This window comes from Chaetodon auriga, chromosome 11, assembly GCF_051107435.1.
Source record: "Chaetodon auriga isolate fChaAug3 chromosome 11, fChaAug3.hap1, whole genome shotgun sequence".
NCBI classification, from domain to species: domain Eukaryota; kingdom Metazoa; phylum Chordata; class Actinopteri; order Chaetodontiformes; family Chaetodontidae; genus Chaetodon; species Chaetodon auriga.
This window is the reverse complement of record NC_135084.1, coordinates 11,512,067-11,528,454: the sequence shown is the minus strand read 5'-3', so window position 1 is coordinate 11,528,454 and position 16,388 is coordinate 11,512,067. Positions and strand designations below refer to the sequence as shown.

The 16,388-nt window shown below is 42.7% G+C and overlaps 1 protein-coding gene across 1 annotated transcript; it reads right to left on the bottom strand.

Moving 5' to 3' along the window:
• Nucleotides 1-1,667: 1,667 nt before the first annotated feature.
• Nucleotides 1,668-15,774, bottom strand: ston1 (stonin 1). The gene is made up of 11 exons (XM_076743377.1): nucleotides 15,634-15,774; nucleotides 9,038-10,971; nucleotides 8,676-8,878; nucleotides 4,479-4,580; nucleotides 4,186-4,309; nucleotides 3,925-3,977; nucleotides 3,437-3,530; nucleotides 2,831-3,339; nucleotides 2,136-2,375; nucleotides 1,867-1,956; nucleotides 1,668-1,775 (listed from the first exon to the last, which is right to left on the bottom strand). Exons 2-11 carry the CDS (start codon nucleotides 10,884-10,886, stop codon nucleotides 1,668-1,670), a joined length of 3,372 nt encoding a protein of 1,123 aa, XP_076599492.1. The 5' UTR covers nucleotides 10,887-10,971; nucleotides 15,634-15,774.
• Nucleotides 15,775-16,388: the final 614 nt, after the last annotated feature.

Here is a 16,388-nt window from a genome sequence, read left to right as displayed (position 1 = left end):
CCATCATCACAGAGAATTTTATAATGAACTTAAAGGCGCGTCTGCTGTCTTACTAAAAATGGACCATTTCTTCAGAATTTAGGTCAGAATGAGGAGGTTGTCAGTCTTCTACATGACAGGCATCAGATCAGATTTGATCAAGGTTAGTCTACAAAGTGAGAATTTCATCAGTCAGGACCAAGAGACCTAAAAGTGAAGACAACAGGTGCTGCAGCCTCCATTTCTGCACAGGTAATGTGGTACAAAGCAGCAGATGGGTGGAGCAGGGAACAAATGAAACAGGCCAGTTTATTTACAAAGCTCCCCTAAACTCTCATTGGTTATTTATGTTATTTAGATCCAGATATATGAAACAGTGCTGGTGTAAGATACAAGAAGGGACATTTATTTCTATTCAAGATCAATACGTATAATTTATTATTCTGTCCTTAAAGGTTTGAATAAAATGATGTAAATGGGCTCAAACAGAGGTCTTTATCTTAGCTCATCATAGCTGGGTTTTAGTGCCATCTATTGGGTTGTTGTACTGAGGAGACATCTGGACAGGGAGACACGAAAACTACAAACATGCCAGAGCAGCCTCAGAGACTTCAGTTAAAGCTGGGACCTGGTCTGCAAGAGCCATTATTGCTGTTCACAATGCCCAATTTCACAATAAAATCATTTTAATAAATTAAAGTGTCAATTATCATCTTTTTTTTCCCCAGTTTGTTTCATCATTTCACAACAGCTGTCAAATGTGGGTTGGTTAGTGTCCACAGCTTAATTTCTATACTTACTTTCAGAAAACATACTTGAGCATGCTTCTGTTTTTTCAAAAATATTTTGTAATTTGCAATAAAACAAATATAAGTTTGTGTAGTAGAAATGTTTTGTTTTTTTTTTTAAATTTCATATCCTTTAAATAATAGAGAGAGAGAGAGAGAGTTAGTTTTCCAGCTGGGAGTAGCTGTTTTAATTTCTATCCAAATCACAGCTGAAAATGAATTGATTTTAGCATCCATGCTGGTATTTCTAAATTAATTTTGACATCAGCCTGTGAATTTGTCTATATCTCGTGACTGGGACCTGTTGGATTTCAAGAGTGAAAAGGAAAAAAAAAAAAGCTCTTAGTTCATTAGAAAGAAAATGATATGACAAAAAGGCAGCACTAGCTTTGTACGGGCTTGCAGAGAAATAAAAGGGTCTATTGAATGCAGCACAACAATGCCGTTCAGTGTATTTGAAGAGTGATTAAAGGCAAGACATTACAATGTTTGAAAATCAAACAGCACATTAGGTACGTTTAAAGCAACATGATCATGACAGAAGAAAACACACTCCAGGTCAAATAATGTTTTCTCTCTTAATAAAAGAAACTATTTCCATGGAAATACTGCGCAACATAAATTCATGCTGTTTGTTTCAGTAGATTGGATTCAGAAGCAATGCTGCAAGTAATTGGTTATAACATCGTAAACGACTTGCAGTACTGCTCTGATAATTACATATTGAAAAAAACAATAACAAATGTATCACTGCTTTTGCACAGTGGTGTTTTAACTGCCTGCTCCCTGAGTCAAATTACACCAACAAGAGGTCTAAATTCACTGATTGTTTTTCCCTTTTAAATCAGTTTCCCCTCTTTCAACATGGTTACCGGATGCGTGCGAGAGAACTAAAGCTCATTACCACTCAGCTTCCCCAACAGCTTTAGAGAACACGTAGTCCCTGCCTCCATAACACATCACTCCATCTTTCAAATGAAACTTCCAGCGGTTCTTACTGCGGTGAATCTGCAATAGAAAGAAAATGTTGCTATATTAATAAGTAAGCATTCAGCGAGGTGCTTTGTAAAGAGGAAAGTAAAAGCCAATGTGTTCTTACTTTGTCATACTGACAAACGATTACGTTGTCGGTGTCAAAGAGATCCGGGATGTCCTGCTCAATCACATCATCACCTGAATTCAAAGGATCCTAATTGACAGAAGGTGCATCATGGGACAAAAGAGTTCAAACGTGCATTCAAAAACATGCTGTTGCCTGCAAAACATGACAAATTAATGTTGTTTCTAGGAAAAGTGGCACAAATCAGCTTTCCATGCAGAAATGTTTTAATTGCAAAAATAAACCGTGACAGAATATACGTCTCTCACCTCTTCCTCTACATTAGCGAGTTCATCCACTACCTCACTGTCGCTGCTGGAGACCACACTGTTACCATCGCTGCTTCCGTCTCCTTCTTGCAGGGCTTTTATGGCCTCTGCATTGATTATACCCAGAAAGTCATTCTCTTCCAGGGGGAGTCCATCTTCCTCCTCTATGTCAGAGTTGTCTGCAGGACCGTCCAGCTGAACGATGTCGGACAGTTCGCTGTAGTTGTAGTCCAGGTCCAGCTTGGCAGGGATGACAAGAAGACATTGGAACATTTCGGGAAACACACTTATTCGCTTTCTTTATGTCTGTTTAATAAATACAAAAGTGCAGCCAGCAGCTAGTTAGCTTAGCAAAAGGCCTGTATTAAACAAACCAAGAAATAACATTTACTTAGTGAGCTTTAGAGGTGCTTTTATGTGGACTTTCTTGCCTTTGGACAGAGCCAGTCTAGCTTTTTCCCTGTTTCCAGTCTTTATGCTATGCTAAGCTAAACTAAGCTAACCAGCCGCTGGCTGCAGTAATATATTTTACAGATGAGGGTTGTATTGACTTTCTCATGTAACCCTTAGCAAGAAGCAAATTTCTCAAAATGTGGAACTTCTCATTGCACGATACAGATCTGCACCTCAATAACTTTTCTTCTTTCTGTTACTGGTATTTGGTTGTCAGTCCTTGCAGATGCTAGACTCCTCACCCTTTCTGCTTTCTCTCTCTCCTCCTCAATCACTTCTTTCAGGATGTCGTCAACGTCTCTGGTCTTTAATTGTGCCGCCTGTGTCAAAGCCTCCTCAGTGCCGGTCTGGAGGTCTAATAACTGACTGAGAGTTGAATCGGTCACGCTGAGGTTCACAGGTTCAACTTGCGGACTCGGCTCGTTCTCTTCCAGCCTGACCTCCGGCTCCGGAGAGCAGGCCCCCTGGAGCTCAGAGGTCTCAGCAGCAGGAACTAGTGGCTGCTGGGGGAGGCTGCTCCCCTCACCAGGGGGTGAATTGGTCTTTTGATGTGGAGGCTGTGTGACAGATGTAGCAGGAGCAGAGGATGGTTCCACTTCCTGAGGATGAGTGGTGTTTGGTGGGACAGCAGCTGACTGGGGGACAGGAGCTTCTCTCCACTCAGTGACTTTGTGTGTGGGGTGGGACACGGGTTGCTGACCTGCCACGGCCTGAGTAACCACAACAGGAACGTTGACCTTGTAAAGCTGACCTTAGTGAGACACAAGCAAAGAGTCAGATGTTATTTCAACCTAGGACCACATGCTGAACACAGGTTTAAGCCCAGAACAAGTAAAGTCGCTGTGTACCAGAATCTGTTTGTAGAGTGACTCCAGCTGGTATCTGCACAGGGTAAGCTAACCCAGCAGGAAGAGAAAAGGTAGCAAGGGTTTCTGAGTTATTCTGCAATGAAACAGGGAAATATTAATTCAGCATATCAAACAGTAATGATTTACAGCAATTTTTTTCTAAAAATCTTGGCTCATCAATTCAACATTGCAGATTCTTATCTGACAGTGTTTGACCGGGTTATAATTCCAATGTGATACTGGCTTCTTTAATGTACTGAAAAACTGCACAATTTAAAGGTGCTAATATATAGCAATTAAATGTACAGCTGTGACAAGTAGCTGAAGATCTAACTTAACTTTAAGTATTTCCACAATTTCAGATCAAAAATGTAAAATTTAAGTGTCCAAATATGGATTCAAGGTGATTAAATTCTATTGGTGAAATTCTGATCTAAGAACTGAAGTTACACCAAAAAGATGAGCATTTCAATCTTCGCCACACTTGCCTTGAGCATTGGCAAACTGTGGATATTCTGACTTGAGGGGATCACAACTGAGGCTGTGAGCAAAAATCAGAGCAGAGCAAGTGGCACAAAAATGATTAATTATTAATGCAATCATACCACAAACACCCAATTTGAAAGAGAAAAAAAAATCCATTCAGGCTACATGTAAAGTAACTGAACTACCTTTAAAGTACTGTTTGTTTGTCAAGCTGTGTTAATGGACAAAGTAATTAGATATGCTTGCTTTGTCAGCACTGTTACCTGTGACCTCTTGATCAGTCTGGTTGTAGTTGGCAGGGAGCTGCAGCACAAAATTGGATGAGTTGATGTTGTTTTTCCTGAAGTCTTCCATTGCTTTTGACTGCATCATCTTTGACTCCCAAAGCTGCACAGCAGAAGACACAGCAGTCTGTCTTCCTGCTAAGGTGTGTACTTCCTCACTAGATGATCTAACTTTGCTGTAACTGACAACTTGAGTCAAGATGTGCGTTATATGTACTTTAAAAAGAAAAAGGGGGAAAAAAAGGAGCAGGGTTATGTAGAATATAACTCACATGTCTTAAATCATCCAGGACTCGGTCTTCAAGACCTTCATCCAAGAAGAGCTCCCTCATACTCTCAATCACATCATCAATTATGGAGAAGTAGAGTTTGGCCTGCAGTTGTTTAATGTTACAAAGTCAGAAGCTGTTGAGCTGCTTGAGAGGATAAAGTGATTCATCCCAGTCAGTTTGTGTATGTTTTGATGAGCAATTCACCAAATTCCATTCAAATTTCTGCTTTTTCCATGTTGCTGACTGTTGGATAATGTAGACTACAGTGAAACTCACTTTTTGGTTACACATAATGCATATTCAGCCTGTATTTTCTAGCTAAAATTCTCATTTTCAGATGAGATAATTAATTAAGATTATAAATTACTCTTTACTGTGCATTTAAGTCAATTCCAAGTGAAACAAAAAAAAAAAAAAAATCCAAGATAAATGTAAGTAAAACACTTCAGAGCAGACTTATTAGAGGGGACAAAACTTTGTTGATGTTGCAGTTAAGAGTCAGCAATGCAGAAATCCATGCAGCCTAATTGATAGATTTTGGATGAGATTTGGCTTGACAACATGATGAATTAAACTGCACTGAGATATTCCACAGAAATAGCTTGAGGCTCTGAATAAGTAGCCTATATTTGAATAGAAATGTGTTTTCAAGAGCACATTTATTAGACTACCTCACAGCCATGCAGCACAGGCCAACACACAACAGTTTTGCACAACAGTTAGCCTCTAGCAGAACTAGCTAAAAAACAGCTTTGCTTACCATTGGGCCCGTGTTGGTCAGCATGATTTAAGGCAAAAATAACTGCAGGCCAGTGATAATGGACTAGGAAACATAATACATGCAGTCAACAGTGATCCAGATAGTTTTGCCTGCACCAACTTGATGGGAAGTGCCCGCACAGGTGATGGCAATCAAGCTCCACAGAGCGATGCGATTGGAGCTGAGACCTACATGTGTCACAAAGACTGATAAGACTCATCATAGGCCACAGTTTTATGTTGTATTAGGGCAGAGGTTAGACATATTTCTTGCCTTCTATCTTCATCATATAAACTTACCATGTGTTTGGATTTGACATATAATTTAATCTTATATAAATTCAATCTCTGTTGCCAAAGCGAGATGAGAGTTGAGGCTTTCTCGCTGTGCATCGCATTCATTTTCCAACATTTAATGGTCACATTTTAACAAGGTTACAGTGGGTGTCACCTGCTTAGGGTGAGGGTCCCTGCAGGCCACCTTACATCCACCCACCCACAGCATTACAGCAATAGTAAAAGCTGCACAAAATACTTCCTAATGTTGAATATGACTTCAGTAGTTGTCAGTAGCTTTTCTCAGCCATGTAGTTTTAGAGAGAGAGAGTTTTAGAGTGGTGATATTTCTGTCTGACACAACCTTTCCAGCTCTAGTTTTCTGCTCGCTTTCAATAGCAAGGTTACTCTGTTGCACATTTTCCACAGTGCTGGGAGCTCAGTACAGTCTCTGATCCCAGGAGTGCACAATGCCAGGAGTTAAAAATATTTCACCCTTTACAAGACACTTCATTTTGAACTCGGTGCTCAATAGATTCGTAGCAGCAGCAGCGGCAGCAGCAGGAGTCGTGACCCCTGCTTCCTCCCAGCATCTGTTTGGTGATGCTGGCACTCCTTCAACACCGTAGGTTGACTCCTGTGAAGAGGGCGAGAGCGTTGCGGCTGAAAAGCAGCAACATGGGACTAACCCCTGTGGATTCTGCAGTGGCTGAGACTAACAGACACTTTGCTGTCACGTCACCCAACTCGGGACTGAGAAGCTCTCCTTGAATTACAAGATGATGCCCTCTTTATTCCCATAAATGACCGATATTATATTATGCATGTCCATTCTATAAGCCCAATCTTATAAAATATACCAAAATATCATTTTGAGTTGAGAAATACAGTTGATTGTAATAGAAACATGCATCTTTTTGTGTGTTTACAGGCCATTTTGCATCTAGCTGTTCAAGATCATACAAACATAAGTGAAAAATGTCAAAGTATAAATACCAAAAAGACCCTCAAAACACATAATGGACAAGAAATAATAACTAGAAAGGTGCCAGTGAAGAGTTTTGGGTTTGCTGAATAATAAGTTATCACCACAGGGGGAAAATGAATGCATTAAAAAAACCAGCAGCTCTCATGTGAAACATTATTGTTGCACTTTGAGTTTGGATGCACATTAACCATGATTGTCAGCAGTTTGTTCCCAAAGAGGCAAATAAATTAAATTCGGGCCAAGATACTTCACTCGTCCGTACCTGTGCACTATTACAGTTAATCAAATAAAACTGTCACGCAGCATGCGGCGCTTTAAAAAGATCATTTCCTGCAAATCATGTCATTTATGGAGCAGCAGCCTGTCATTACTCACTGCTGGAAGTCCCAGGCTCTCAACAAAACCATGATGACGGCGCACATAACTCAGTTATGCTGGGCTGTTTTGACACCCAGGGAGGTGTTTGCTTTAGGCTTTTGTGTTAGTGTGGGAAAACTTAAAACACAAATATCACTTCATGTTCATCAGACAGGCTAGATTTTAACGGCACTGTCATCTTACACTGCATGTATGAAATTTTATTTAGCAGCTTTGGCATCTTGGATGTTGGATAGCTTCCTTGATATGATCTGAAAGCAGCTTCGGTGGTCCCCACAGTACCAAATTTTGACACAGAGGAGATTAGGGAGCTTCATTTATCAAGGTCTAAACTCAAAGTTTGCTTCTACTCCACCTAAAGTGTGTGACAGAGATAAAGACACCTATGGATGTCTGTGAAGAAGCACCACGAGTCACTCAGGTTTAATTCAGTTTTTACTCTTGGTGTACATAACATCCAGCTAAAGCCAGGTACCTCGTACATGAAAGTCATCACTGAAGGCCTTGTTGGTCACTATGAAGCTTCACCACTCTTTTTTTTTTGTTTGTTTGTTTTTTTTAAAATCCAACCTATTCACAACCCAAAGGCAGAAAGATCACATAATAAAATATTTGATTTGTTTAAATAAAATTTCAGTCCTCCAGAATACAACCTTGTTACAAAGTCAACTTGAGGTAAGCAACGAAAGTAATGAGTTGTTTTCCATGTGGAAAAGAAGAAGAAGAAAAAAGGGAAAATTAATATTAACAATTATTACACTTCAGACCTCACGTGCTACTCTTCAAATGTGAAATTATTCTGTAGCTTTTTGGGCCAATGCACTTGTAATTTGGGCAAAAATGATTTAATTGTGTGTTTGTCTCGTGCTGCTTTGAACCTATGATTTGATGTTTCATTGCTGAGAACGGCTGCTAATTGGCATGAGCTGCGTCAATTCAATCAAACTGTCCTAATAATTGTGATTGAGTCACCTCCGACAAAATGCTGCCCTGTGGGACCTCAGCATGAGGTGACCCACCAAAAACCAATGTTTTTGTGCAACTATAATTCTATCACGCTGTTTTGTCTGCCACTGCCACGTGGAATTCAGCACAAATGTGGAGGACTCATGCCTAAATGAATCAGTTTGGGACTGTGTGAAGGACCTGACCCTAAACCTTGCTGATAATTAGCTTTTCTCAGACATAGTAAATATTGCTCATTACTTAAGCTGCTTAGCTCATACAGCCCATTCGGCATACATTTATTAAGGCATTTATTAAGGATGCCGATCATTCTGGAGGGCAGTGCAGATGACGCAAATGCAAGCTTATATACAGTAATCATATAATCTTACAGTTAATAAATCTATTAAATGTAAAGTGCTAGGCAAAAGGACCATGTTAAATTGTTTACTAGGTCTAGACTAATTCAGTCTCAGTTAAAGGATACAAAATGGGTTAACCTGCATGAGAAATACTACCAGGCTATGTGTAATTAGATGAATTTGACACCGGATATAAGCAGAAAGTCCCACATCATGCTTGTTTTTGCTCAGTTTTCATTATCCCTTTTCACCATTAGGAAGGTTTTGGCAAGTATGTTGGACCAAAGGGATAACGTCCTCTTCAGAGTGTCTTTAATAATCACTGTGTCATGCAGCCAGATTGCCTCTGTGACTCTGTTTCAATCCATTTCTTCTCCACTTCCACCTAAAAAAAGAAGAAGAAAAATTAGGTTAGTTGCACAAATAAATAAATGTTTTCTCTATCCACCTCAGGGCTGGTGCATGCATCGAGCATTATTCCCATCTTACCTGACAATGATAGCGTGTCCAGCTGGTCACATGCTTCTGCGGCTGGATGTCGTTCGTCGTGCCCAGTGACTTCACCCTGGTCTGTGACACGACTGCGCCCATAATTTCACATTCCATCGTGACAAAAGGGTACCAGTCACTTGGGATCTCCTGATCAGATCCCAGCTCTAGCTTGCAGGAAAATGAATGGGGGTGATCCACTGCTGCAAAGGAGAAAACAAAGGTCGCTTGTAGTTAGAGTGTTACACCACTGAGTGGCAAACATACTGTACTCATGCACAAGAAGCCGAGGCCAGGGAGCTAATGAGAAAATGTTAGGTTGCGGTGCAGGGCTGAATTTTAATCTCTCAGAAATGCCGTACCCGTGTTCTTTGCTGGCAGTCTGTCAATCCTCCACACGATGGCTGAATATACATTCTCATACTTGACTGTGCCGACTGTCACCTGCATGACAGGCTGCGAGTCCGCAGTGCTGACATAACCCAGGCAGGCGTTTCTGTTCATACGGGCCTTCAGTGACCTCTGTCGCAGCAAGGCCACCGTCTGTGTCACTTTGACCCAGTCGCCCGGCACCGGCACGCGGATCACTACATTCTCGCACAGTGGGTACGCATCGGACATGGAGGAGAGGAAGGTGGCTGACATGTTAAGAAAGGCCTGGAGCTCCACATAGGCACCTTGAACTGTGACCACAGCTTTAATTGAGAAGGGAATTTCTGTGCAACCCAAAAATGCCGTTTTGTACCGCATCAGCTCAACCCTGCAGGCATCGGGAGGTGAGAACTTTACCAGCCGGGACCTCTGAAACTCCGTCTGGTTCACACATTTGTGAAAATGGCAGTCGGCGATCTCCATCCAGAGTTCACTGCCCTCCTCAGACCCGTAGCTAGAGTCAAAGCGCAGCAGCCCGAGATCATTAAGGGCAAGAAAGCAATCCCCTAATCCGTTCAGAAAGGCCAGGCAGTGAATCTGGGTGAAGGCCGTCCGCTCCATGACTCTCCCACACTTATCCAGTTGTACCCAGATGTGGTCCGTGATCTGCAGCGACAGCTCCTGCTCCTCGAAGTGCCGCCTCGGCTGGTGGGGCGCACACAGTTTGAAGATTTCCTCTTCCATGGAGACAACCAGGTCCTCCATGTCGTCATGCACTGTGGAGCCAAACTTGAGCAGCTGCTCTACCTCCGCCTCATGACTAACCTCCTGCTTGGGGTGGTAGCGTTTCTTTTCCGTGTACGAGAAATGTTCCACCTTGAACGTGAGGACTTTGCGGTGCTCGCCGTAGCTTTCAAGTTTAAGTTCCGAGATCCTGCACTGCGGGAGAAGCTGGAACTCCTTGTATGGCTTCTCCAGCCCTTTCTCATAGTACATCTGCAGCACGCCTCCCGGCAACAAGCGGAGATAGATCGGCCCCCACTGTCGAGAGGACATGCGGTTCTTTTTTTCGGGAATCCTGAGCATGACAGGCCAGCCGTCTCTCTTCTGACTACGAAAAAGACCCCGAGGAACAAACTGAGACGGACACTCGCTTAACACCTCATTTTTGCAACTCAGCCGCCTCTCTGCGTCTTTTTCTGTCTCCGTTTTGTGGTCCGTCTCTGCTCGTAGGCCTTCCAGTTTGTTGCAAACGTAGGAAAAGGAGCTCTGGAGTTGGTCGCGCGGCGGCTCGCAGCCATCTTTGGTCCGAATAAAGAAACGTGGTAAGCTGTTATCAGACTCTGAGTCCGAGGAGGAGCTGTCTACGTCAGCGCTGTGTCTAGAGCCATCCCAGAAGGGGTTAAAGTGTCCTGAGTTCCCCCGGAAAGAAGGGAAAGGGCTTGGTCCATCTGAGGTTTGATTCAGTGCCTCTGGTGCAGGAGAGGGAACAGAGGTGGAAGACGTGCTGGAGAAACTCCGGAAGAAGTCGTTCTTTTCCCAGGTGTTGGAGTGAAATGGGGACGCACTGCTAGGAGCCCCACTCACAGGAGTGCAAAAAGGCGTGTTACATGGTACACAGGAACTTCCACTAAGACTCGAGTGGCTTTGAGGGGATTCCAAGGAACTACTGAAGCTCCAGGAAGTATCTCTAATCGGAGGAAGCACTAATTTCAGACCATTGGGACGCGGTACTGATGCTTTGATAAGCCCTGGTGACTGTAGGGGCTTCTGAGGTGATGAGAGCGGTGTGTTGTCATCTTCAAATGTGACCCAGTTTGAGTGATTTGTGGAACACATGGCTGAAGGGAACTAATGACCGGTTCAAAAACAAGAATTCCTTTGTTGGGTGTCAGTCTGTCCCCCGCTTCAGAGGCCTTCTCCTCTGCAAGAAAAAAACAAAAAAACAAGAAGAATAAGAACACAATGTAAAAAGACATTTTTTTAGAAGGTAAAATCTCAAGATAATCCACAGGTGACACGAATACTCTTTAACAGATCAGTCTGAAAGCTTGAACAAGTCCATTTATCCTGTCAGCAGAAAGCATACTGAGAGAGCTCCTGGGGATATAAATAAAACATATTTGCTTAAAGTACTCCATCAAACTTTAATGAGGCACTGACCTTGAAAACCTGAAACATGTTTATATACGTTAAACACCACAAATAACTAAGACGGAGAGGGAGCCGGAGATTTCTGTCACTCACACCGCAGACTAAAGCTTTCAGAGAACGCTTCATACAAACATTTAGTCACTGAACTGTCTTGCAAGCAGCCAACTTCATGTATGTGTCTGTCATCACTGAGAAGCACATTTTTTCATTCCCATCAGCCTCAGCTGTACTTTGAGATTAGCTCTAATTACCACATATCATCATGCTATCACGCTACACTGAAATACTGAACATGCTACACATTTACACCTGCTAAACATCAGCATGTTAGCACTGTCACTGTGATCAACATGCTGACGTTAGCATTTAGCTCAAAGCTACACTGTGCCAAAGTACAGACACACAGACACTAGCACGGCTGCAGACTGCTGCAGTTTTATTTTCCTTTTCTCAATTTAGTTCATTGAAAAAAGAAGTGCAGACTGGGACTCATCGCTGCGGCCTTCATGTCTTCGTACTGCAGGCTTGTAGTTAAGACTACCGCTCTTGGCATCTTGATGCATGCGCGAGGCCAATAATACAATGCTGCCATTCTTATTGTCAATCAACACACTGAGATATGTACTACAAAATCTACAGTCACGGCAGATTCTCCCATTCACCCTTTGGAAAACAAAGATTAGAGGATGAAGTCAATGTAAACCAAATCTACATAACGGGCTCCAAATCTTTTGTGTCATTAAATTCTAAAACTGGGTTTCTCAAAAGGACTGAGACACTTAAAGGCACCGTGTGTTTAGAAGCTGTTTGCTGTAGCATTTGAAAAAGGAGGATAACGAAGCAGGTTGGGAGAAAAGGAAATGTTTCTACATTCAAAAGGAGTGCAGGTTTAAAAGTTTTGGAAGTTCAAAGGTTTTGTAATGCACATTGATGGTGGAAAGTGTTGTGTTTTAGACATACTGCGCTTAGAAATGAGCATAGTCTAAATATTTAATAGCAAGCCTGCTCGAAAATGTGTGAGAAAACTTAGCCAAAGACCCTGCCTCATTAACCAGCATGAAGTGCGCTGTGAGCACCAGGTATAATGTGGCACGGCAGCTTGAAAAGAGGCAAAGCTGCTTAAATGTGTAAAGGCACCTCTGGAAGATGAATCTTCTCTCCTCTCGGATATTAGATCCGCAGAGCATATTTCGATATAGGTATTCAATGCTTAAAGAGTGTGGGAGTATGGCTAAACAGCAGTGGCATGCAGGCTAATCAGCCGATGGGCAGAGACAAAACATGGTGTAATCTTCACGCATTTAATTTCCCTGCTAGTCAATCAAGCTGCCTTTTGATGTGCTGGCAGCTCTGCACTCAGCGACATCCAGCTCGGAGGCCACGGAGAAGCCACTTTCAAAACGCTGAAGCCTCATCTCCCCATAAAAATCTTGAAAACAATAATTGAAAGCAGAAAGCCTTAATTACAGCCTTCCTCCTCCCTTCAGGATCACAGCCACGACTTGCATGAAGGAGTCTTCCAGTGGCAACTTCCTCTAGCTATAAACAAACAGGGAAGTGGGGGCTCTGATTCAGGGTGGTGGATTGACATGTCTTCAGTCAAACACTGGAGAACATCTTCCTAATGAGAGGATGTTTGCTATGGTGCGCTGACATTTCCATGAGTTCATCCCTCCTCCCTGAATCCCTCAGCTTTGGTTCGAGGAGACGGGCACGGAGAGGGATGAGCTCTCCACGGGGGTCGCTGACAGTCTTACAGTCTCATTTTCCAGTCTGCAGTCTCTTCCTGGGCTCCATAGCAGGCGGCGCAGAAATTAGACTCTGCTAAATCTACAGAGGACAAAGGCATACATTCCACACATTCCTCTGGGACAAGCAGCTTTGCACACAGGAAATACCAGCCTGCTCTATTCATGCGAACTGACAACAAATATTATCTTAATGTCAATTTAGCAAATATCAAAAATGCACCAGACTTGCAGGTCCTAATCTCTGGTTTGTCTGGTGATCAGTGTCAAATTTAAGAAAACAGTCATAAGATTACAGTTACACTTTATGAACTTTGCAAAGTTTAACCTCATTTTTCATTGTTGTTAGCAATCCGAGACTTGAGATGTGAGGCCGTATCACAGGGTGACACATCTATAAAGAGAGACAGACGAAAAGTGTAATCCTAAAGAGCAGCTTTGTTCAAGTCTCTTACAAACACTGTAAAGGTTTGGTCCCAGTGAAACTGCGGCACTGCCATCAAGACAATGAGTAGGCTAATCCCACGCAGCCTCTGAGGGTTATCATTACTGATTATTACTATACTTAGATAAATGACTACACTTGCGAAACCCGGACTAGGCAAAATAATGCACACACCTCATGCTCAATAAAGTCTGAACTCTCTTAATCATAAGTATGAGGTCAAACTGAGTCACAACATGTTGCCAAACAGAGGCATTAACGCAGCTTTAACAGAGGCCAGTAAGCACCGCAAACGGATCAAACATATTAAACATGTGAACATCATATGTCTGGAATAACGTGATAGCTTATTGCAAACACATTGATTTTAATCCACAAAGAGGAACAGCGGTCACAAGCCGATACTGACTGACAGGATGTGAGAAAATAAGTGCATCCAGTGACCTGGTTTGACCAGTGCTTATCAGAGTGGTCGCAATGATCATTCACATCAAGACTGAAGTCTGATTTCATGAGGGGGTTCTTGTGATTTTGTCCATCTACTGTCACTCCTGTATGGCTGCTGCAATAGAAAAGACTTAATGACAGGAAGCCATCTTCAACATTTGCCCGTCATATGATGACTGAGAGGAAACCAATGTGGTCCAAGAATAAAACTGCTGAATTATTAAAAGCACATCTGAACTTTGACTTGGCCGACGGACGCTTCCTGCTTGAATGAGACAAGCTCCTGCTGGATTCTCCAGATAACTCCTGTGCGCTGGCGCTATAGAGTGGATCGTTTTCCTGAGAAGATTATATAAATAAAACCAAGACACTACCCCATTTAATTTGACAGCAGAGTACTACTGTTGTGACCACAGTGACTGTGTAATCTGGTGCAGAGCTGAAAATGTGATGACCCATTTCCAGAAGCGACGCTGGCTGCAAAGTTAAATCTGCTCTCCCGTCCAACAAAGCAGAGGAGAAAGTTGCTGCTTTTGTCTCCTCGCACCTTAAACACCCAGAATAAAATACATGTTTGATTTCCAGAGCTCCCTGCATCTATTGTAGAGAGTTGTTCCAGCTCGCAATGGCATGACTGGGGGAAAAAACCCCAGCAGCAATAAATGGGAGGTTGGTGTCAGCTTAAAAAAACTTTTCCACCATTGCTCTGCATGGAGTTTACTCAAGCAGCAGTCATTCATTTTGATCTCTGGCATTTAGGGATAAACTAATAATAAACTCAGAACATATGCCAGTCGTACCTTTTAGAGGATACTTCACCAAATACTTTTGAAAAATGCTCACAAATTGTTGCCTTTACTAAAGGAAATTCAATAAAACTGTGCAGTTGAACACATTCAGGAGGGAGCTCCTGGTCGTTACATGTTAGCCAGCTTTGGTCAGATATGGCTCGATAATGGTGCTTCCCAACCCAAAGGGTCCCAAGATGAATCTGTCACACACTAAGTGCTTTATATTTCCTCACCATTTACTAATTTCTGATGGTTTTCCTGTGAAATATTGGACATTTTCTCTGCTGTAGCCTTCAGACTGGACAATCTGAGAAGGAAAAGTGACTCTTGAGTTGAGCTCACTGTTAGGACAGATGAGGGGTCACAGGTTGACACTGCTTTGTTTGAAGGGGTTTCAAGCCAAAAGGTTGATGTTGCTACTCTGGAACAGACTGGGCTGGTTTGCTGTCTCCTCCACTCTCACTACAGCCGCACTGAGTGTTAGCGAAAATATATGTTTCCAAAGAATGTCATCTATGCGTGCAAATAAATGCTATCCTTGTCTTTGAACGCATCTTAACGCGCTGTTTATTTCACTGCATTGTTGTCGCGTGGGCTCACTAAATGCCGGACAAACACACGAGTTACCGGTAAACAACTACACTTTTTTTCCGCCCCTAGCAACTCAGACTGGAGAAAGAAAACAGCACCAGCATGTTGTCACCCACAACAGAGCCAGGCCCATCCCGGACACTGAGGCCCACTTCTGGGTCCACTTCTCCGCTTTTGTTATGATGCGAAGTCTGAGTAAAGTTGTAACTCTGCGTTACTTTTGTCGCGCTCTGCTTTGCACACGTTTCATTGAACACAACATGCGCCATTCACTCATAACCGAGCCCCGACTGACAACTCAGAGTCAACACTGAACAAGAGGACTTTTAAAGTCGTTTCTAACGTCACCTGAACTATCGCAGCGCTCTCGAAAACATACCTGAGTGCGACCAGAAGAAAGGAATACTCACAACTTCACAGAGGTAGTTCACTAATCCGGGTCATGACTTGTGTTTAATGGACGCGGCGGAACGCTGATGTCGACCGGTTTTCCTCAAAATGGCAGAGTGTAAATCCTGGGAGTTTTAACAGCGCGGCGCTTCCCCTCCCGAGTTCACACACACACATACACACACACTGTCCTACAACAGGACACTGCGGGCGTGAACGCAGCAGCATGCTGCGTTCAGGACTATAGGAAATATCGCTGGCACGAGATGGATGCGCACACACCACAAATAAAGAGAATGGGTACACGTCAAACATCCAAGTTAAGGGAAAATGATGAAGGTAATAGGCCTAATGGTTCTGTCCTCATGGTTGGAGATGAACAATGTGCATATGCTTGAATTAAACAAGCCTGTTTTTTGACATAGTAATGCTGAACTTAATCATTTTCAGAGTTGAGGTTTTATAGGCAGTATATCAAAAACTGTGCAACATTACGCATAACTTCAAGTATATACAGTGTATATGTAGTATTTAATCAAAACTTTGGCCTGATGGCAGAGTTGTAATATGACAGATTTAGCGATGGGTGGATTTTAATAAAAAGTTGGATCGCAAGAGGGGTTACGGCTGCAATAAAACATTCATTGGGCCTCGTGCACATGAGGAGTCAAAGGGGTTGCACAGGAACCATCCATTTGCCCTTTCATTATTTTGATGGACATTATTTCTAAGAACTACTTCAAACTCTGTCCTGTCATGGTTTTGCTTTACATGA